This window comes from Saccopteryx bilineata, chromosome 3 (genome assembly GCF_036850765.1).
Source record: "Saccopteryx bilineata isolate mSacBil1 chromosome 3, mSacBil1_pri_phased_curated, whole genome shotgun sequence".
NCBI classification, from domain to species: Eukaryota; Metazoa; Chordata; class Mammalia; order Chiroptera; family Emballonuridae; genus Saccopteryx; species Saccopteryx bilineata.
Window position 1 is genome coordinate 189,773,171 of NC_089492.1, and position 23,550 is coordinate 189,796,720.

At 40.8% G+C, this 23,550-nt stretch overlaps 1 protein-coding gene across 2 annotated transcripts in view; it reads right to left on the reverse strand.

Moving 5' to 3' along the window:
• Positions 1 to 23,550, reverse strand: part of F13A1 (coagulation factor XIII A chain) — a 172,615-nt gene that overhangs the window by 41,205 nt on the left and 107,860 nt on the right. For both annotated transcript variants that reach the window (XM_066268426.1, XM_066268425.1), the window contains 4 exons: positions 14,751 to 14,925; positions 11,545 to 11,683; positions 1,606 to 1,709; positions 126 to 214 (listed from right to left, as the gene is read on the reverse strand). In XM_066268426.1, the coding sequence (XP_066124523.1) occupies positions 126 to 214; positions 1,606 to 1,709; positions 11,545 to 11,683; positions 14,751 to 14,925 (507 nt within the window). The remainder of the gene's footprint in view (positions 1 to 125; positions 215 to 1,605; positions 1,710 to 11,544; positions 11,684 to 14,750; positions 14,926 to 23,550) is intronic.

Below are 23,550 nucleotides of genomic sequence, written 5' to 3' on the forward strand. Positions count from 1 at the left end.
AAACACCAAGCATACGTGTAGCACCTGGGAAATTTAGAAGTACCAACTCAGTATCTTGTTCTTTAAGGTGTTAAGAGGTTGGGGGGCTGCACAATAGGCAGCACTTTCCCTGGCTTGTCACTCACCTCTGCGAAAACAAAGGGCGCGTCAAACTGGAAGCAAACATGACCGTGCTTAATGGCTTGGACAGAGGCGGGGCCGCACCGATACATCCCTGCATCACACAGAGGAGAGGAGTGTGAGTTTGTGTCTTCAAGTCCTTCCAGATATGGGGCAGGTCATGACACAGAGGTGGCTCTGTGAGGCAAGTGTTCCTTGTGTCGGTCACTAATGCAGCCCAACTGCTTTCCATGCCACAGGAGGCAGGTGACTGGTGTACATGGTCAGGATTGCTTTATTGGAAATGTCTCTTCAAAACAAAATATGGAGCCATGAAAACAATTCAGGGCATCACTATTCATGTATCCTTTCTTCCACCTACAAACACATACTCAATGTGGGGCCATGCTGTTTTGACTATAATGGTTGGTGTCTGGAATGCTGGAAATAGTGGTGTGTCCCCAGGGGTAGAGTTGCTGTTTGTTTTGTGTTTTGCAATAAAAACACATGTCAAGTTTAACTGGAGAATTTGGACACTAATCACATACCTTGACCAATGCCTAGTGTGTGCTGAGGAAGTCCTTGGGCCCATGGTCACATTTACAAAGTTTAAAAATTTTAACCAGCTATCTTTAGTTAATAAGAGATATACTGCTATTAATCATCTCTGAAATCTCCTCATGATGTAGGATGGGGACAAAAGAAGATTTACAGTCATGAGTATGCAAAACACAGAGTTTATTTTACTTATTAATATTTGCAACGATTTCCATATGAACAGCTGTAAACCTACTTTTACCCTACCTTGCATAATCCTGAACACCACAGAATGTTGAACTTTCTTTCTTAAAACCCACTAAGATTCTCTTACAAATATGTGATGAATGTTTATGTGTATATATACATATATACACCAATATCTCATATTAATACCTGAGGAAATAAACATAATTTCTTCAGGCCACTGCCTTTTATCATCATGTCAAATATAAATGAAAGCTTATGATGTGATTTTTATAAAAATCTGGGGAAGGTCATAGCTTCCACTCATTGCTTAGCATAGTTTGCAAGTTAGACGACAAGTACTCACATACTCCAGTTCTGAAAGAAGTCATACAATAGAAAAAGAAATTGGGTTCTAGGAATACAACAATATTTTGAGTTCTTTATTTTCTCTGCTGCCTGTCTCTTACCACTGTATGTGTTTTATTGCCTAGTTGAAGTGCTGACACAGCTACTTTTCCTCCTGTCTTCAAAACTGCTTATCAAAGCAGGAGTAGAAGAATACATGTTAAATTGTATGCTTCCCCCCCTTAAATTATAAAATAGAGTAAAGCTAACCACTGAAATAAAATTAAACCTGATTGGCAGGTGGTTAATACTGCACACATGTGTGGGAAGCCCACTTCTGATGTTGGCTGTCCCTGGGCGTGTCTCCCACATGTCATGTCTAATTGTAAGAGAAAATGAAGATCAGCAGTTAAACATCGAAGGATGCAGGTTTACCGTCACTGTTTTCCTGGGGGGTGCTGTCCACGGCTTGCCAACCTCCGAATCCAACAGGAAGATCGGGCCTCGTCATCCAGGCTTCATTCCAGCAGTGGTAGTTCCTTGCAAAACATCACTCCAGTGAGATTAAACTTCCCATCATATTCAATGCTCCAAATATTAAAAAGTGACCCAACATCTTGAGAATATGCCATCTACTAATTACAGCATTGGAATGGATTAAACTAAGTTGAGGACTCCCAGGGATACCCTGGTGCTCTAGACTTGAGTTTGCCAGGCACATCCATTCCCATGAGTACCCCTAGGTGCACTCACATGGCTGGACCTTGCTCTTCTCCTGAAAACATTGACTTCAAGTCCCCCCAGGGAGAGTATAATCAGTGCATTAAACAGTTTTGATCTTAACCTTTCTCTGCTGCCCAATGGAACAGAACTTAACTACACACTAAAGAGGTAGAAAAGTTAATGAAAAACAAAATAGATGCATCTTTGAATTTCTTTAATATTTATGTATATTAGATTTATAAACTTGAAACAATTAAGCAAAAAAAAAAACAAACAAACAGCTTGTGTTTATGGGTTTAGACCATTGCCATGAAAACTATAATATTAACTCCTAACTATAATTGTCTATAATTTGTGGAAAATCTCCATTTTTAGTTCAATAAGAAGAAATTATTATTGGGGCAAGTATCTCTAAAGGTGGGCAATGTACGAGCTGAGGGCCATACAAAACTTTTCACAACTTTGCATGTAACCCTCGAGGCAAGAGCATGAAATAAAGTGTCATCATGGTTTGTATTATTATGTCCTTGAAAAGACCTGCCATTATATGACAGTACAGAAACAAATGAGCACATTAACCTGTCCTCACCACAGCAAATATTCATATAGTAATAAGTTTAATGGTGTGTGAGGTAAGTTGAAGCAGCCTTTGTTTATAGCACTGGTGAATTTCAGATCTGTCATCCATCTCTTTCCTAAATGTCTTTCAACATTAGTAAGTCGTGCTTATTCCTATCTCTCTCTGAGTGCAGCTCAACTTTGACTGGATCATTTCAGAAGTTCTTAATTAACTATGCACCTACTATCTGTCAGGCACCATGCTAGGCACTGGAGATTCAACAAAGACCAGAACACAGGTTTCTCCCATTAAGAGTCTCACGGTCTAGGAGGAACCACAGACATGTAAACCAGTTGTTCAAACATTTCATAAGTTTGCTGTGAGGCTTAAACAAGATAAAAAAGCACTCCCTGGCATGTGTGGTAAGTGCTCAAAAATGGTAACTCTCAGACTTTTAAAAATAACTGATGTGATGCATGATACAATGGAAATTCTTCTGGGCTGTGATAGGTCTCAGTGGAAAGCTCTCAGGGCATAAGTGAAGGCTACACAGTAGAAATGACACTTGAACTGAGTCATGAAGAGTAAGTGGGAGTTTATCAGGTTAACAGAAGAAGCAAGAACAAGCTGTGGAAGCATGAAGTAGCAAACACAGTGTGTCTGAGGCACTGCATGCTGTCACCACGGCTGGAGGGTAGCTTGTTTTCATATTTGTGGGTACGAGAGAAAAAGAGGGATGACAGGTGAGGGATGGCATGTCACTGTGCCGGACATCATTCTAAAGCTTTTCTGCATATTAACACATCGGATGTTCTTAGCGCCCTATCAGAAGGGCACTGTTATTTATTATCCCCTGTTTACAAGGGAGGAAACTGAAGCATAGAGGGGTTGGTTCTTGCCTAAGGTCACACAGAACTCCAGGGTCTGTGCTCTTAAACACTGAGTAATGCTATAGGTAAGGATGAGGTTGTGAAATTATTTTATCCCGAATTAAATAATATTTGTGCTTTATTCTGGGAAAAGTTAAATTTGTAATTCTGTATTTGTGAAAGGTGTGTGAAGAGGCAATATGGGAAGTTGATTCCAGTTATTTCCCCTACCCTCACCATCAAAATACTGCAATAGTTGCAATGGCTGAAAACTGTGTTCACTACAGAGGGGTTATCATGGTGGAGAGGGCAGGTGCCATCGGGAGATTCAACCGCTGGCTTGTGGAGGTATGAGGGAATTCGATGGCTGAGGAAGACTCCCGTTTGCAGGGAGAATGATGGCTCCATTCACCAAGACGAAATGAAGGAGGAAGGGAAGAAGGTGTGTGTTGAGGGGGCAGTGTTGGGTGGGTGATAAGTTCATTTTGGACACGATAAGCTTGATTGCTTGTGGCAAATCCAGGAGATAAAAACCAGGAGGCATTTTTATATACACATGTGACACACGGTTTAATGAGGAGAAAGTCCCTGGGGTCTTTACTGCTGATGGAGGACAGTGGAGGTAAGAGCCAGATAAGGAGATATGCTGTGTGTATTTTTCCCCCAAGAGTGATCTAGACCAGTGTTTTCCAACCGCTGGTCCATGGTCTGGTGCCAGCCAGCCAGAAACTTTGTGCTGGTCTGAAAATGACTTAACCACCCTGATGGTGTATGAAGATTACAGACCCAGTGATCTTAGTCAAGTTCCCTTATGCTCAGGATGACTGCCACTTATCAGCCTGGATCATTGATGAAAGTACTATTGAGGTTGTCTTAGATATCTTTGGAATTTCTAGGCTCATTGAAACAACCTTTTGCACCATGAAGAGCATTTACAAATCATGCACAATAGATAAAAAGCCTGTAGTATTCAATGCATCGAACATGTAGAGTCCGGAAATTAAGCACCAGCTTCTACCGTGTTGCACTATAATGTGTGGGAAAATAAAACTTAATCATTCTGTGTTTCCATTTACAGCTGGCTAGGTCATGGGTCCTCAAGTGTAAAACAGTTGAAAACAATTGATTTAGCCCATGAAGGGAAGAAAGTAGAGCAATGGCTAGAAATGATGCAAAAGCCCAGCCCACTGGGACACACAGGCAGTGGGTGAGGTGGGAAGCTCAGGACAAAGGCCAAGTCCCAGTGTAAATTGACTATTTTTACATTAGCAGAGGTTGTCATGCTTGTAGAGGAAAAACCAGTCAAGAAGCAGTGCAGATGAAGAGAATAAAGAGAAGTGGAGACAAAAGAGGCTCTAATATCAAGGAAGCAAGAAGTGAAGAGCAGCACCATGGACAGGTGTGGGGAGAGGCCTCGTCTGTGGGGAAGGGAGGAGCAGGTGCAGATCAGGGTCAGGATGTGGAGACCTTGGGGCAGGAACAGGAGGTTGGTTCCCACTTCAGAGCCTCGATCTCTGCTCTGAAGCGGGAAGAAAGGTCACTGTATTAAACAATGACAGCTAGCCGCCCTTCAGAATGGTGACATTTGCACCACCAGGTGGAAAGATCTACAAAACACAGCAATGAAACATTTGCAATCCCAAATGGACACAGTCCTGCTTCCTACAATGTGTGGTCTTTACCAACTTTGGCTTTCACCAATATATCATCAACCTAGATTAATTGGCCCCAGAATCGCCTTATTTAAATTTAAATATCATGGACAAGGTTAAGCTTTGGACAAGATAAACAAACTGCATTTAATATCTCAGATAAAAACTTTTATTTGAGGATAATATTTTGTTTCAAATGACCAGGAGGTACAAAAAGCTTTCTTTTCCCTCATTATGATATCTAACTAGTTATTTGTGATCTCTTCCACTCTAACCTATGACTAAGGCCTCATCTATATATTTAGAGTGGAAAGGTTTGATAAGAGGGTCAGGAACTTGTAGGCAGTGAAAGAGATGGATACACTAACTATGAGCTACCACCTCACATCCCAGAGGGCTGCCCAGCTGCCCAGCCACTCACTGCCCACCTCACCTACTGCCTGTGCATCCCAGTGGGCTGGGCTTTCATCAGCATGGAAAGCCAATGGCTATGCTCTCAGAATGGCCATGAGCAGAGGGAGAGGATGCTACATTTGAAGTCATGGAGATTTTTTTTTACCTGCCATGCTATTTTCTCTTCAGGAATGACCAGAGAAAATGTATTCAGGGCCATCCATGTCACAAGGGTTTCTTTTTGGCTGGATGTTAACTATTTCTAGGTATACATACTTGTCTTTAATATTTCAAGTTCCCTATGAAAGAGGCTAATAATTACAGACATTTCTGAATTCTATTTACCTACTCTCTGGGTTAAGAAATCTACTTGCTTCCTGAGAGGTCATTTCTTATTTTATAGCTGCGAGCAGTTTCCCTTTAAAGTTAAAAGAAAAAGTTACAAACTTTCAAAGAGATCCACTTCCCTGTTTCCTCTAAAGTAGCAGTGTCAAAATTAAAACAAAGTCCCCATTTAATCAAGTTGAAAATAACATTTTGGGGGGTAGATGAGGGATATGACAAGTGAAGAACACATTTTTCCTTATGTTATTTTCTGTGTGCTTCCTGCAATGACAGTTAATGATTTCTGGATTTCCTTTCAAGAATGCTAATAATTCAGCTGTTTCAGTGCAAAGGACTCAGAAAGTCTTCACCAAAGACAGAGCTTCACTAAAAAAACAGCACTATGCACTGCTTGGGGACCCTTGAAACAATGTCACAGCATTGAAACCAAAGTTTATCCTTTGATTCAGCAAACCCTTCTCCTTGAAATCTGCACATAGGAAATAATCCCTCAGATGCAATGGCAAGTGCATAAGGATGTTCATCTTTGTGTTATTTGTAAAAAGGAAAAATGGGCAACAGCCCAACTGTTCACTATGTGATTATTTGAAAATAGAATACTATTCAGCTATAAAAATGCAGATCTATATTTATTAAACAGAAAAGATATCTGTGGCATATTAATTCTTAAAATCACACTACAGAACACCATTTACAATGTACATGTCATTGTGCATGTAAATAAGTATGAAAGGCAGAATTTTAAATGGCCCTCACTCTTGTATAATTTTCTCCCTTTGAAATCTTTGAATAAGATGGGCTATATCACTCTTGCAATTATATTACTTTACACGGCAAAGAGGATTTTGCAGATGCAATGAAGATAATTAATCTGTTGACTTTGAGTTAATTAAAGTCTGACCTAATCATGTGAGTCCTTTGAATGTGGGTCTAGAGGTCAAAGACAGACAAGCCAGAGACTCAAAGCAGCAGAGACATTAGACTGCTGGTCTAGAAGAAGATAGCTGCTTATACGAGTGTTAAAGCTGCAAGGAACTCAGTTCTTCCAAGAACCTGAATGAGCCCTGAACATCAGTTGGGCAACAGTCCCACCTAACACTTTGGTTGCCATTATTTGAGACCCTGAGCAAAGGTCCCAGTTAACCTGTGGCCCGAACTTCCGACTCATAAATTTGTATTGTTTTAAGCTGCTGTTTTTGGTAATTTGTTATGCAGCAATAAAAAATGAATACAATATTCAAAAAGACATTTCTTTCCTGTTTTTTTAACTGAGAAGAGGGGAGATAGAAAGTTAAACTCCTGCATGTGCCCAACCAGGATCCACCTGGCAAACCCTGTAGGGGCAATGCTCTGCCCATCTGCAACTGAGCTATTCTTAGCACCTGAAGCAGAGGCTAAATGGAGCCATCCTCAGCACCTGGGGGCCAACTCGCTCAAACCCATTGAGCCATAGCTGTGAGAGGGAGAAAGAGAGAAAGAGAGAGAGGGAGAGAGAAGGAGAGGGAGGGGTGGAGAAGCAGACGGTCGCTTCTCCTGGGTGCCCTGACTCAGAACTGAACTTGGGACATCCACATGCCAGCCAATGTTCTACCACTTAACTAACCAGCCAGGACCCACTTAAAATTTTTTTCAAGCAATTCCTTTTATTAAGTTTTTGTTCTATACTCCGCACCCTGTTACATGCTGGCAAAACAAACAAAAATAAATTAGATCAGACATTGCTCCCTACTCTGGGGGCTGCATTCTGATGGGGACAAGCCAAGAGATGGCCATAGTTCTTTCACCCAGAATGATTAAATCTGACATCCTTCCTAGCAAAAGCACTCAGAATAACGCTTTCATTTAAGAGAGAAGCCTTTCATTGAAATACCTTTCATAACCCTAATAAGTGCCACCATCCCTTTCTTTTAATAGTTTCCATTTCCATTGTCATTGTAATATAACGAGGCAACTAAACCAACCTTCTCCAAGGTGAGGGCAAACAGAGACTTCATCTCTGCCCATCAGAGTGAGCCTGTCCTCCCCCCTCAAGGAGCCCTCATATCCATATTCACAGTGAACTGCAGCTGCATGCCATCCAGGTGTCTTCATCAAAGTATCCACAGTGATTCAGAGATGCCTTCCCCCAGACTCAGAGGTTCTGCATCAGTCAAAACCCACCAGCATGCTGGGGACAAGGGGCTTAAATTCCTCCTTCCAGGATATGTTACCTTGGGTTGGCCCACTGGGAATCTCATTTGCTACCCTGAGGTCCGATTACTCTGCCCAGCTGTGTCTGTCTGAGGGGCCTCGGCCACTCCCTGTCCTGAAGTGCTAAGAAGCTGACTCCTCCCTCTGTTGGCATCAACTCTGCAAAACTGCTGCCCCTTGTAAGGGGAGACACTCTGAGGGAAACTCCCATGCAGGGACCAGAAAGCAGGCAAATTAGCAGTCAGTCCTTGATGGTCTGTGTTGATACAGAAAGAAGAATGAGAGCATGGAATGCAACCCAGACCTCGCCTCTCCTGGCCAAGGATCGTGTTGGGCATGACACACTCTCACATGCATTCCTGTGCTCTCCTCTGAGCCCGCTGCTGGCTGGGCTCCTCTGTGGGCTTGCTGGGCCCAGCTGAGTCATAGAGAAGAGGATACCTCCTGATAAATGAACTCCCTGCAAAATCTGCACCATCAGAGCCTTGGTGAGGGGATGGTGGATGGTGGAGGCACAAGAGAGAGAAACCAAGAAATCATTCTCATGTTTTCTTTTGGGAAGACTGGACAGAGGCAGGTCAAGGAGCGCAGGAGCCACCTGCAAACTGAGGGGAAGTTGAGACGAGTTTGTTTAACTGGAGCCTGTGGAGGGAAGTGAGTCTGGGCGGTTGGGTGAGGCCAGTTGCTCCTGAGACCCCTGCAAGAGAATTCACTAGGCCATAAATCACCAGCCACACTGCCCTGCCCTCTCAGGGGTCAGCTGATGCCCTTCCAGTCCTCCCTGCATTTGCCTCATCCTCTATTAGGCTTCTGCCCTGCCCAGCACCCTCTCTGCGGCTCTGGTGGTCCCGTTTCTAATCTCATTAGCAGGCACTGACTCAGCACTCCTTCTGGGCCTCGTACTTTGCCTGGATTACCTCATTTGTCACAGCTTCTCCATCAGGAAATGGTCCCTACAGAGAATACCCTCATTCTAGTGACACGGAAACTGAAGCTCAGAGAGGTAAAACCATTTTCTCAAGGTCACATGAGTGACCCCCCAAGACAGAATTTGATGGGAGGACGTGGCTCAGGTAACCATGTACTGGTTAATGTGTTGGGGACAGTCCCCCACCAGCTCCTCAACCAAGGAAGGGCTCAGAAATACTTTTGTTTTTCTGGAACATCTGTAGCTTCTAGGGTCCACTAGTGGTTTTGCACTGGGGAGACATAAATTTCTGTTTTTGTTTTAAAATGACCCCAAAGGAACAGAAAGAGCAGAGTCATTGGAACACACTGGCCACTCCTCTTTTCCTGACTGCTTCAGTATGCTCAAGTTGATGGCGACATATTACCTCTAAGAGGTTCCAGCTGTGTGACTAATAATGAAGACAATCATAGCAGCTCACATTCATTAGGCACCTGTTATGCTTGGCTCTCTGCTGAGTAAATTAGAAAATTCTATCTCTACTTTTAAGGAGAAAAGAGAGGCACAGAGAGGTTGTGCCTTGCCCAAGTTCACCCAGCTGCTCAGTGGCAGAGTCAGGCCTTGGATGCAGGCCTGACTGAGACCATTATCCCCTGTGGTCCACGGTCTGGTGTGCCCTGAGTAGGGTGACCATCAGCCACTCAAAGAGCCAGACGGTTGTCATTACATATTAGAAACCTACTCTGTGTGCACCAAGTGAGGGGAGGGAGGAGGAGCCTAGGGCAGTGGTCTGACCATGGAGCATGAGTGAGGGTCCCAGATGGGGGAAGATTGTCCCAGGGCTATTTGGGGAAGGCAAAGAAGGAGCAAAAGGTGACAGGAACAGTGAAAGAAATTGGAGCAGAAACCTGAGAGATGAAAAGGTTACCAAGAATGAGATCTATCAGCTTCACAATTTTCTATCAATTTTGTTTATGGCCTCTTGGGGTTATTTGTTGGGGTGCTTTGTGAGGATTTATGATGGGAGGCATTTGAATCAGGGAATAAGGAAGAATAATTTTGAACTGCAGTTGACTACAAAGGCAGTGTGTGTGTGTGTGTGTGTGTGTGTGTATGAGTGTGTAGGAAGAGGCACACAGTACAGAATACTGAATAATTCTCCTTTTGTCATTTTTAGCTGTCACAACAGGCTTTTGAGGTGGCTATTTTGGTCTGTTTTTGTCATTTCATATACATGCAGGGCTGCTATCCTGTATTTCGAAGGGCTTAAATGGTGCTTTAGATGGCTGTTCAGCTTACAGAGGTGAGGTTTGGTCTTGCCTGTGCTCTCTAGCTTACCATTACTCAGCTCATTCTCTGCAAATGAACTGCACTGTTTCTTATTCACAGTAGCACTTTGCTCCTAGTTCAGCGATTTCCTTCTTTCAGCATTCTCAGAAGAGCATTTATGGGTACTGGTGAGTTAATGCCACTCTTACAACTGTGATCCGTCCCTGCGACACAGGGGATGTAAGGCACTTCTTTTAATTTCTCTTAAAATGAGCTTCTAACTTCCTACCGCCCCCATTTGGATGCTTTTACAACTGATAGTGTCTTAAGCTTTATTGCTTCTGAAGAACCAGTGGAAGAGACACATTTGAGGCTTGGAAATTCCACCTGGTTCAATGCCGGGCCATTTCCTTCCATACGGACCTTTATAAGTGTCCTTTAAATTTGGGCTCTCAGGATTTTGTTTTAGACTGAGCGGATACCACAGGAAAAAGAAGTCTTTTGGGTTCTTTTTCTTTTTTTTTCTTTTTTAAAATTCATTTTTAGAGAGGAGAGGGAAAGACAGAGAGGAGAGACAAAGAGAGAGAATGGGGGAGGAGCTGGAAGCATCAACTCCCATATGTGCCTTGACCAGGCAAACCCAGGGTTTCGAACCGGCGACCTCAGCATTTCCAGATCGACGCTTTATCCTTGCGCCACCACAGGTTAGGCCTCTTTTGGGTTCTTAAACTGCCTGTCGCTGGCTTGTGGTTCAGGGTGGTGAACTAGCCATGACTGGTGTTTGGTAACAATTTTAACATTGCCCTTATTGCCCATACCTCAGAATGATTGGTGAGGTCACAAACCAAGGAGAACCACATCTTTACACTCAAAGGTCAATTCTATTTTGCAAAGACAAAATGGTTGTGGTTAAAGGTCAATTGGGTTTTATTCGCAGTTTATCAGATATGTGACCTTGAGTAATCACTTTAACCTCTGTGGGCCTCAGTTTTCTCACCTGTAAATGGAGATATTAATAAGTGCCCATCAATAAGAATTAGATATGATCATGCATATGCAGAAACTGGTACTAAGTAATGCTTAATAAAAGTCAGCTCTATGGCTCTCACAGTACTGATATTGACAGTGCTTAGCTCGTGCACCCCTGCCATCCACCAAAAGTTTCATAAACTAAGGTAGAGAAGAGCTCGTACAGGTTCTAGTTACCAAAACAATGGCCTTTATCAGTGGTTGCTTTCATAATGGGATGACCAGTCATCATTACCTAGGAACCCAAGCTGCCTATTGATTCACATTTCTCATTCATTAGGTAAAAACAATCTCTGACAATCAGATATTTCTGCCTATGGTATTGAATAGTCCTTACTATAGAAGAGAAAGAAACAGTAGAACAAGTCTGTCATGTGGTAAATGTGTAAATGTCACTTTAATTTGATATCAGCAAATGCCCTTGTAAATCAAACTCACCACACTGAATCCTTAGTGAGTTTGGAGTTCACATTCCCATCTTCTTCCAGGAAGATATCCATTTGCAAATTGGCATCATTATCATGGGCTGAGAAATAATTGGTAACAACTCTTGCTGGTATTCCAAGGCATCGCAAAACTGCAGGAAAGAAGGACAGACCACAGCTAAACACATCACCAAAGCTTCATAAATACTGTACATAGGGAGCAATCCCTTCTCATAGGGACTTTCTTCTTTAACAGTGTCAGAAGTTTAGCCTGACTAGGCAGTGGTGCAGTGGATAGAGCGTCTGTCTGGGATGCCGAGGAACCAGGTTTGAAACCCTGAGGTTGCAGCTTGAGCTCACCAGCTTGAGTATGAGGTTATTGGCTTGAACAAGGGGTCACTGGCTCAGCTGAAGCCTCTCAGGTAAGGCATATATATGAGAAAACAATCAATGAACAACTAAGGTGCCACAACTGAGTTGGTGCTTCTCATCTCTCTTCCTATCTGTCTGTCTGACTGTTTGTATTTCTCTCTCTTGCAAAAAATAAACAAGCAAACAAACAAAAAATGTCAAAAGTTCAGAAATATCAGAAGTAAAACCAATGAATTACCGAAGTAGTAATTAGTGAGAGTTTATTGTGCAGACACCAAAAATGACCGTTGCAAACCAGGAACACTCAAACAAAAACATGGAACGAGGCTCAAGGATACATTGTTATAAAGCAGCTTATACAGTGAGGAAGCAGTGACTGTTTATTCTTCACAGTAATTGGTTGCATTAGAATTTCCTTAAAAGATGGGGAATTGGTGAGTAGTTTCTCTATAATGAACTTAGGAAACAGGTCAAGTTCTGCCTGTGATTTCCAGAGGCATAGCCAGAAATGACCCAGGTCAAGTTAGCCTTGTAAAATAAGCTAGAGTAAGCTTTGTATAACCAAACCTTTTTTTTCTGCTCGGGGAACCTGCAAGGCTGGTCTCTGTTTCTTTTTTATTTTAACACAGACATGAAAAGCCCCATTTGCACATGTTGTCCTCACATATCCCACCCCCGAGGGGGAGCTATGTATGGTCAGGCATCAGGCCTGCAGAGAAAACCCTGGCTGCCCCATCTTTCAGAAGTGCTGCTGGCCAGACAAAGCCACTGAAATAGAACTTGGGAACAGGGTTCCAGTTGTTTAGTTGCTAATCATACAATATTGTCAGAGTGGTATTATTTCAGTCTAGCTAAAGGGACTATGTTTCTGAAAATAAAAGAAAAAACCAGCTACGAGGATGTTAGGAATTTACAAAGCAGGTCCTCAGTGCAGTTTGCTGTCCCGGCTGGAATTTGCTCTGTGACACAGGGTGGAAAGTGACACTAGATTCATTTTAATTGTTAGATAATAAATTACCAGGATGCATCTCTTGCCATACATACCTATTGATTAAACTTAATCCAACTGTCCTCCCTGGCTCCCAGAATGCCACACATCAGGGCTCATTGAAAATAATTCAGTTGACAATTTTAAGATTAATTACTTGGCTTGCCTTTTATTTTCTCAGAATAGTTTAACATTTTTAACCAAAGACTATCCACCTCCTTCAATAGAACAACCTTGGAAGTCCAAACTGGAGTCTGGTCAGGTGAAGACCAGACTGGGTATGAGGACCTTCTTCCCTCAAACTTCCTTCCTCAGATTTATTCTCACTGTGCTTTCTCACATTGTGTTCTGCCTTTTCCTAGCTTACCATCAAAGCCTGGAGTAGATTATAGAAAAGGCATGCATGGATGGAAGGTGCTCACTATTTTATCTGGTTCTAAGCCTGAAGAATAATGGAACTGTAGACAGCATGAGGAGGCAGGGGGGCCTTTTCTGTTTTCCTGGAATTATTTCATAAGGGTGGCTGCCTCCATTGGGTACCTCTGCACAGTCTTGACTTGCAAACCACAAGGGAGGGAAACCACTATCTGGAAGCTCGATCTTCTCTCTAGAATTTCAGAGACCTGCCTTTCTAGGAGACAGATACTCTGACCTTGATTGCTCTCAGGAAATATACACATACTCTGTTAGTGCTTGGGTATGCTTAAATGGCAAAGAAAATAATCTTATTCATTTTGATGACATGGGGAAGCAAAACACACAATACAAAACTCATGATTTCTTTTCACTGGGATCCCTGAGTGATTCTTAGACTGTCACAACTTTGAACTGAAACTGATAGGCTTCGTAATCATTTATTTAAAAAAAAAAGGCCTCATCCCAGCTGCCAGCCTCCAACCTTTCCTTGATTTTTCTGGAAAAAAAAAAAGCCACCCGAGTGAAACATTCCTTAGTAATGAGCAAGCAGAAAGAACAGTCCAATTTGATCTTACTGTTTTCTCCAAGACTATAGAAATGGCATGTGAATGAAAATCATTACCAATGATGAAGACACACTGAAATAAATTATTTTTTAATAGACTCACTGAGTTAACAATAACATGGGGCTAGAAAGGCAAATGCCATTTCAAAAAACAATGCATGAGGCTGAAAAGAAGAATTCTGCTCCATTTGCTTTTTTCTCCCATGGAATGGATGTTGGGTAGATTAAAAGCCAGAAGGGATACCAGAAGTAAAGATTGTTCATTAAGTTCTAATCTCTAATTGTTCAGGGGCATTGAGACTCACATGCAAAAGTGGAGAAGAAACACACACACACACACACACACACAAACAGAACAGGGATGAGACCACTTGCCACAGTTCTTTTTATAGCTAGGCTAAAAATTAAGCAGATATATTTATAGAACCTTTAAATGAAAAACAACTAGAAAATAAGCATATTTATAAAACTTCTCAATAATAAATAAGCAGCAACCATCTTTTCTTACTATTCATTATTTTAAATTGATCTAATGCACCCTTTCTAACATATGGAGGGCTCCTAACAGAAAGTGCCATATTCTTTCCCCCACGTCTTTATTTGGCGCTGGGGACCTCCATTTCTCTGGATGTGGAATGATGGATTATGTAGAAAATAGTCCATCATTTTTTTTTCTATAAAGATTCTGCAATCAAAGAGAAACTATGAGCATATTGGGCCCAGAACAATTTAATTATGCATTGACTACATCCCAGAATAGCCGCCCATAAATTCTATAAAGCCAAAAGGGATTGCTAGGTCTCTTTGCCAGGTTATAGATAAAATGTGAACTGATTTTTTTTTACACTAAAAAAATATTACTCAGTTGGATACTTACATGTGTTAAAGACACCAGCAAAAACCCAGCACTGACCATATCGAACTGGATTCTGAGAACTCTGATATTCCAACAGAATGTCAATGCTTCCAGTCCAGGCTGATGGGGGGACACCATAGGCATAGACATTGTCCCAGGATCCAACAAGAACACCTTCGTCATCTTTGGAATTAACCTAAATGAGACCACAAGTGGAAAGAAGGAAGAAATATCATTTAGAAAAGTTTTCTCCACACTCTGACATTGAGCCAGATAAGGTTTTCAGTGCCCTCCATATGTCCTACATGATGAAAACAGTCCACTACTGTTTAATTCACTGTTATGTTGTCAAAGAAAGTGATGTGATAACTGAGCATGCAAGGGGAAGCCAAATAACTAGACTGCCTCCTAAATAGCATATTATTGTAGTCAGGTGTATTAAATAGCAGATAGGAAGATTTGTAATGTCTTCTCCATATGCTTAGGAGAAGATACATGTAGGGTATTTGGTCTGATTGAAACAGTCCTGGAGAATAATGTCATAAAGAGAGGAAAGAGACCTGCACAAGAAGACAGCTCAAGCAGATATCAAGTAGGGATCTTGTCTTGGTGGAAGGAGAATTCAGAAATGACAGACAAATGACAAAGAATGTATAGGTAGAATGAAGGCCTGAATTCTCATGGTCTAAGGAAATTTGACTTAGAACAGGGGTCGGAAACCTATGGCTCACGAGCCAGATGTGGCTCTTTTGATGGCTGCATCTGGCTCACAGACAAATCTTTAATTAAAAAAATAATAACGTGCCTATGCCATTTTGGACTGTTAAAAGCGCAAGTGTGGGAGTGACGTCACGGAAATGGCGCCGTGAGAAGCGCGTCCGACAGCTCTCCCCTAAATCACAACAAATTTATCAACTAGAAACAGAAAAATTTATCCTCGGAGCATTCCGGAGTTCCACACAAACTGAAAGCAAAAGGACTGTTATCACTTGAATCTGAGAGACGAGGGTGTGGAGGAAGCTACCGCAGCGACGCTCATTCAAGCCGCGAGGGAGTGCGCCTGCGGTGAGTCAGCCCATATACTTGGGAACCGCGAGCCACCTCGAGGGGCCGAGGGGAGCCGCCCCCGCGAGCGCCGCCGCAGCGAGCCACCGCGAGCAGCCGCGCGGGCCGATCCGGTTGAGCACTGCTGACGTTCCCAGCGGCCCGCACACTGCGAGTGGGGGTCGCCGGCCACCGGTGCCCGGAGCGCCCCATTCGCGCGCGTGCCTTGGGCATTCCACGCGCCCAGGGCGCCCTGCTGGCCTGCACATCCAGGGGGCTCCATTATCCTGCGCCTGGTGCGGTCCAGCCGCCAGCGGCGGCGGGGCGAGCGGGAGAGGCTTGGGAGATTCTCTCCGTGGGCGGGGCACCTCACCCAGCCATTCACGCTAACAATCAAACGTTGGGGGAGGGGCGCGCACAGGCAGCCTAAAATACCTTCGGAAGCACAGCTGCGACCCAATCACTGAAATTAGCTTAACCCATAAAATCTGCGCACCCTCGGTTCTAATTGATAAGATCTCTCTCAGTTCAGCGATCCAAGACAAGAGGCATGATATTTTTTAGTGCCTCTCGCTAAAGGGGCGGGGGCAACTTCTGATTGATAGAGCCTCCATATTCAGGGATAAACGCTAACAAGAAGGACTTGGCAGATAATAAGGTCTATACTACACTAGTCGTAAGCAGAGACTAGTGCCTCTTCTTCCCTGCAAAAACAGGCTACAAAGTGTGGAAAGCCTGGGTTGAGAGGTCCAACTAAATGATAGGCGCTGAACAGTCACCTTGACAACAATTGACTCCCACCCCCGCCTGATTACACTGGAGGCCCTGACTCTCAGAGCCTTTCCCAAAGCCTTGCACTGAGTGGGGATAGAGTGGGGATTTCCCAGCTCTTTGAGCCTCTTACTCCCCAGGCAGAAGCAGTTGCAGCCTTATAGCTGGATCACCAGGCTGCTAATTCAGAAAGGGGGGACTAGGAGAGAGAATCCAGGAAAGCAAACTCTCTCATCATTGGACAATTGATGCAAACGCCAACAAGCCTTTACTTCCAGCAAGACTAAAGCCAATTATATGACATTGCCATAGAATCCCATCAACTGCAAATCCCTACCTAAGAGTGACACAGGGGCAGAGCCTGGGGTACAGAGTCACCAACTAGGAAGAGGGAGAGAAAAGAAAAAGGAAGAAGTTAACCTCTCAAAATCAAGAAAAACCCACAGACTTTACAACTTGATCCACTAATTTTTTGTTGTTGTTGTTGTTGTTTGTTTCTTCTATCTTTTTGCCTTTATTTCCTCCACCTCGGTCCTTCTATTCTCTGCCCATCTTATGCTTCCCCTTTCTTGAACTACACTACCCATGAGTGTTGCATTTTATTTTTCTTCTTCATCCTCACCCTCCTTTAAGGTTATACTCCAAAACACTTAACTCTCACTCTCTCCTCTTTTGTTTTTTTTTTTGTTTGTTTTTTTTGTCTTGCTTTATTTTGTTTTTTTCTCCTCCTATTTTATTTCTTCCTTCGTTTTTCTCTTTTTCTTATTTTTTCCTTTCTATTCGTTTTTTTTTCTCATTTTACTTTCCTCCCATATAATCCTCAATCACGAACAAATTAGTTAATTTGGGACCCAAGGCTTTTTTTTGGCTTTATTTCTCTTTTTTGCTTTTGTTTTTATTTTTTTTTCTCTTGTTTGTTTATTTTTGTGGCATTTTGGGTCCTCCCAACCCAAGGTCTCCATTGTATTTAGTCTTCGCTCCACTTAATACAACAGATTTTTACTTTTTATTTTTATTTTTTCTTCTTTATTATTCTTTTTTGGTCCTTTTTTCTGGTTCCCTCTTATCCCTCTCATTATATCTCTTAGTTGACCATCACTTACAAGCAAATCATCTTATCCTTGTCTAAGATTTTCTTCCTTTTTTTTTTTTTTTGCATTTAGTAGGTCCCTACTCCCTTTTTTTGCCCCTTGAACTCTTCACCCCAAATCAGGCCCTCCATTATAGGCACGATATTTCCCTGAGGAGGGGAGAGGAGGGAAAGAGAAGAGAGAAAAAAAGGGGGAAATAATAAATTATTACTGTTTTTTTTTGTGGGGTGTTTTACCCTTTTTTTTTTTCTTTTTACTCTTTATTAATTCTAATTAGTGCTATCAATAAGACCACCCTCAGATGCCGATAAGAAAGAGGAAATCAAATATTATGGATACAAAAGAAAGAGAGGTAACACAAATAGATGTGGAAAAATCTATGGAGAAAAGACTTAACATATTGGAAGCCTTGGAGCTAAATGACAGAGAATTTAAACTAGAAATCTTAAAAATACTCAGAGATATACAAGAAAACACAGAAAGGCAATATAGGGAGATCAGAAAACAACTCAATGAACACAAAGAATATATTACCAAGGAAATTGAAACTATAAAAACAAATCAAACAGAAATGAAAAACTCAATTCACGAGCTGAAAAACGAGGTAACAAGCTTAGCTAACAGAACAGCCCAGATTGAAGATAGGATTAGTGAAATAGAAGACAAACAACTTGAGGCACAACAGAGAGAAGAAGAAAGAGACTCAAAAATAATAAAAAATGAGAAAGCCCTACAGGAATTGTCTGACTCCATCAGAAAGAATAACATAAGAATAATAGGTATATCAGAGGGAGAAGAGAAAGAAAATGGAATGGAGAATATACTCAAACAAATAATAGACGAGAACTTCCCAAGCCTGTGGAAGGAACTAAAGCCTCAAATTCAAGAAGCAAACAGAACACCAAGTTTTCTTAACCCCAACAAACCCACTCCAAGGCACATCATAATAAAGATGACACAAACCAATGACAAAGAAAAAATTCTCAAGGCAGCCAGGGAAAAGAAGAGTACAACATATAAAGGAAGGCCTATTAGATTATCATCAGATTTCTCAGCAGAAACTCTACAAGCTAGAAGAGAGTGGACCCCAATATTTAAAGCCCTGAAAGACAGGAACTTTCAGCCAAGAATACTATACCCATCAAAGCTATCCTTCAAGTATGAAGGAGATATAAAAACATTCACAAATACAGAAAAGATGAGAGAATTTATCAACAGAAAGCCCCCACTCCAGGAAATACTAAGGGGGGTTTTCCAACCGGATTCAAAGAACAAAAGAAAACAACACCACAAGTAACAGCTCCACCAAGAACACAATAAAACCAAACTTAAACTGTGACAACAAAGGAAAAAAAGGGGGGAGAGGATGGAGATTAACAGTAGCAAAGGATGATGAAGTGCAGAAATACTTATAAGATAGGGTACTACAATGAATATGGTAGGTACCCTTTTCATTACTTAATGGTAACCACCCTTAAAAAAACCACCACAAAAACACTTGACTTAAAAAAGGTAGCAACAGAGGAAAGAAGTATGGAACACAAACAAACAAAAACAAATGATAGAAAAACAAAAGAGAAGAATCAAACTAGATACAAAACTAACAGAAAGCAATTTATAAAATGGCAGTAGGGAACCCACAAGTGTCAATAATTACACTAAATGTAAATGGATTAAACTTACCAATAAAAAGACACAGAGTAGCAGAATGGATTAAAAAAGAAAATCCAACTATATGCTGCCTACAAGAAACACATCTAAGCAACAAGGATAAAAACAAATTCAAAGTGAAAGGCTGGAAAACAATACTCCAAGCAAACAACACCCAAAAAAAAGCAGGTGTAGCAATACTCATATCTAATAATGCTGACTACAAGACAGAAAAAGTACTCAGAGACAAAAATGGCCATTTCATAATGGCTAAGGGGAAGTTGAATCAAGAAGACATAACAATCCTTAATATATATGCACCAAACCAAGGAGCACCAAAATATATAAGACAGCTACTTATTGACCTTAAAACAAAAACTGACAAAAATACAATCATACTTGGAGACCTCAATACACCGCTGACGGCTCTAGATCGGTCATCCAAACAGAGAATCAATAAAGATATAGTGGCCTTAAACGAAATACTAGAACACCTGGATATGATAGACATCTACAGGACACTTCATCCCAAAGCGACAGAGTATACATTTTTCTCTAGTGTACATGGAACATGCGCAAGAATTGACCATATGTTGGGCCACAAAGACAATATCAGCAAATTTAGAAAAATTGAAATTGTACCAAGCATATTTTCTGATCATAAAGCCTTGAAACTAGAATTCAACTGCAAAAAAGAGGGGGAAAAACCCACAAAAATGTGGAAACTAAACAACATACTTCTAAAAAATGAATGGGTCAAAGAAGAAATAAGCGCAGAAATCAAAAGATATATACAGACAAATGAAAATGAAAATATGACATATCAGAATCTCTGGGATGCAGCAAAAGCAGTAATAAGAGGAAAGTTCATATCACTTCAGGCCTATATGAACAAACAAGAGAGAGCCGAAGTAAACCACTTAACTTCACACCTTAAGGAACTAGAAAAAGAAGAACAAAGACAACCCAAAACCAGCCGAAGAAAGGAGATAATAAAAATCAGAGCAGAAATAAATGAAATAGAGAACAGAAAAACTATAGAAAAAATCAATAAAACAAGGAGCTGGTTCTTTGAAAAGATCAACAAAATTGACAAACCCTTGGCAAGACTCACCAAGGAAAAAAGACACAGGACTCAAATAAATAAAATCCAAAATGAAAGAGGAGAGATCACCACAGACATCATAGAAATACAAAGAATTATTGTAGAATACTATGAAAAATTATATGCCACCAAATACAACAATCTAGAAGAAATGGATAAATTCCTAGATCAATACAACCTTCCTAGACTGAGTCATGAAGAAGCAGAAAGCCTAAACAGACCAATCAGCAGGGAGGAAATAGAAAAAACTATTAAAAATCTCCCCAAAAATAAAAGTCCAGGCCCAGACAGTTATACTAGTGAATTCTATCAAACATTCAAAGAAGACTTGGTTCCTATTCTACTCAAAGTCTTCCAAAAAATTGAAGAAGAAGCAATACTTCCAAACACATTTTATGAGGCCAACATAACCCTCATACCAAAACCTGGCAAGGATGGCACAAAGAAAGAAAACTACAGACCAATATCTCTAATGAATACAGATGCTAAAATACTAAACAAAATACTGGCAAACCGAATACAACAACATATTAAAAAAATAATACATCATGATCAAGTGGGATTCATCCCAGAATCTCAAGGATGGTTCAACATACGCAAAACGGTTAACGTAATACACCATATCAACAAAACAAAGAACAAAAACCACATGATCTTATCAATAGATGCAGAAAAGGCTTTTGATAAAATACAACACAATTTTATGTTGAAGACTCTCAACAAAATGGGTATAGAAGGAAAATATCTCAACATGATAAAGGCCATATATGATAAACCATCAGCCAACATCATATTAAACGGCATAAAACTGAGGACTTTCTACCTTCAATCAGGAACAAGACAGGGTTGTCCACTCTCTCCACTCTTATTCAACGTGGTGCTAGAAGTTTTGGCCAGAGCAATCAGACAAGACAAAGAAATAAAAGGCATCCATATCGGAAAAGAAGAAGTAAAGCTATCACTTTTTGCTGATGATATGATCCTATACATCGAAAACCCGAAGGACTCCACAAAAAGATTATTAGAAACAATAAACCAATACAGTAAGGTCACAGGATACAAAATTAACATACAAAAGTCCATAGCCTTTCTATATGCCAACAATGAAACAAATGAGAACGAACTCAAAAAAATAATCCCCTTCACGATTGCAACAAAAAAAATAAAATACCTAGGAATAAACATAACAAGGAACGTAAAGGACCTATATAATGAAAATTACAAAGCATTGTTAAGGGAAATCGAAAAAGATACAATGAGATGGAAAAATATTCCTTGTTCTTGGATAGGAAGAATAAATATAATCAAAATGGCCATATTACCCAAAGCAATATACAAATTTAATGCAATTCCCATCAAAATCCCTATGAGATTTTTTAAAGAAATGGAACAAAAAATCATCAGATTTATATGGAACTATAAAAAACCCCGAATAGCCAAAACAATCCTAAGGAAAAAGAATGAAGCTGGGGGCATTACAATACCTGACTTTAAACTATATTATAGGGCCACGATAATCAAAACAGCATGGTATTGGCAAAAAAATAGACACTCAGACCAATGGAACAGAATAGAAAGTCCAGAAATAAAACCGCATATATATGGTCAAATAATCTTTGATAAAGGGGCCAACAACACACAATGGAGAAAAGAAAGCCTCTTCAACAAATGGTGTTGGGAAAACTGGAAAGCCACATGCAAAAGAATGAAACTCGACTACAGCCTGTCCCCGTGTACTAAAATTAATTCAAAATGGATCAAAGACCTAAATATAAGACCTGAAACAATAAAGTACATAGAAGAAGACATAGGTACTAAAATCATGGACCTGGGTTTTAAAGAACATTTTATGAACTTGACTCCAATGGCAAGAGAAGTGAAGGCAAAGATAAATGAATGGGACTACATCAGAATTAAAAGTTTTTGCTCAGCAAGAGAAACTGATATCAAAATAAACAGACAGCCAACTATATGGGAACTGATATTTTCAAACCACAGCTCAGATAAGGGCCTAATATCCAAAATTTACAAAGAACTCATAAAACTCAACAACAAACAAACAAACAATCCAATAAAAAAATGGGAAGAGGACATGAACAGACACTTCTCCCAGGAAGAGATACAAATGGCCAACAGATATATGAAAAGATGCTCAGCTTCATTAGTTATTAGAGAAATGCAAATCAAAACTACAATGAGATACCACCTCACTCCTGTTAGATTAGCTATTATCAACAAGACGGGTAATAGCAAATGTTGGAGAGGCTGTGGAGAAAAAGGAACCGTCATTCACTGTTGGTGGGACTGTAAAGTAGTACAACCATTATGGAGGAAAGTATGGTGGTTCCTCAAAAAACTGCAAATACAACTACCTTATGACCCAGCAATCCCTCTACTGGGTATATACCCCAAAACCTCAGAAACATTGATACGTGAAGACACATGTAGCCCCATGTTCATTGCAGCACTGTTCACAGTGGCCAAGACATGGAAACAACCAAAAAGCCCTTCAATAGAAGACTGGATAAAGAAGATGTGGCACATATACACTATGGAATACTACTCAGCCATAAGAAATGATGACATCAGATCATTTACAGCAAAATGGTGGGATCTTGATAACATTATAAGGAGTGAAATAAGTAAATCAGAAAAAAACAAGAACTACATGATTCCATACATTGGTGGAACATAAAAATGAGACTAAGAGACATGGACAAGAGTGTGGTGGTTACCAAGGGTGAGGGGGGAGGGAGGACATGGGAGGGAGGGAGGGAGAGAGTTAGGGGGAGGGGGAGGGGCACAGAGAACTAGATAGAGGGTGACGGAGGACAATCTGACTTTGGGCGAGGGGTTTGCAACATAATTTGATGACAAAATAACCTAGACATGTTTTCTTTGAATATATGTACCCTGATTTATTAATGTCATCCCATTACCATTAATAAAAATTTATTAAAAAAAAATAATAATAACGTTAAAAATATAAAACATTCTCATGTATTACAATCCATTCATTTCCTACCACTCATGTTCATGGTTGCAGGTGGCTGGAGCCAATCACAGCTGTCCTCTGGGACAGCACCAAATTTTTATTGGATAATGCGTAATGTATATGGGTCATTGTATGGCTCTCACAGAATTACATTTTAAAATATGT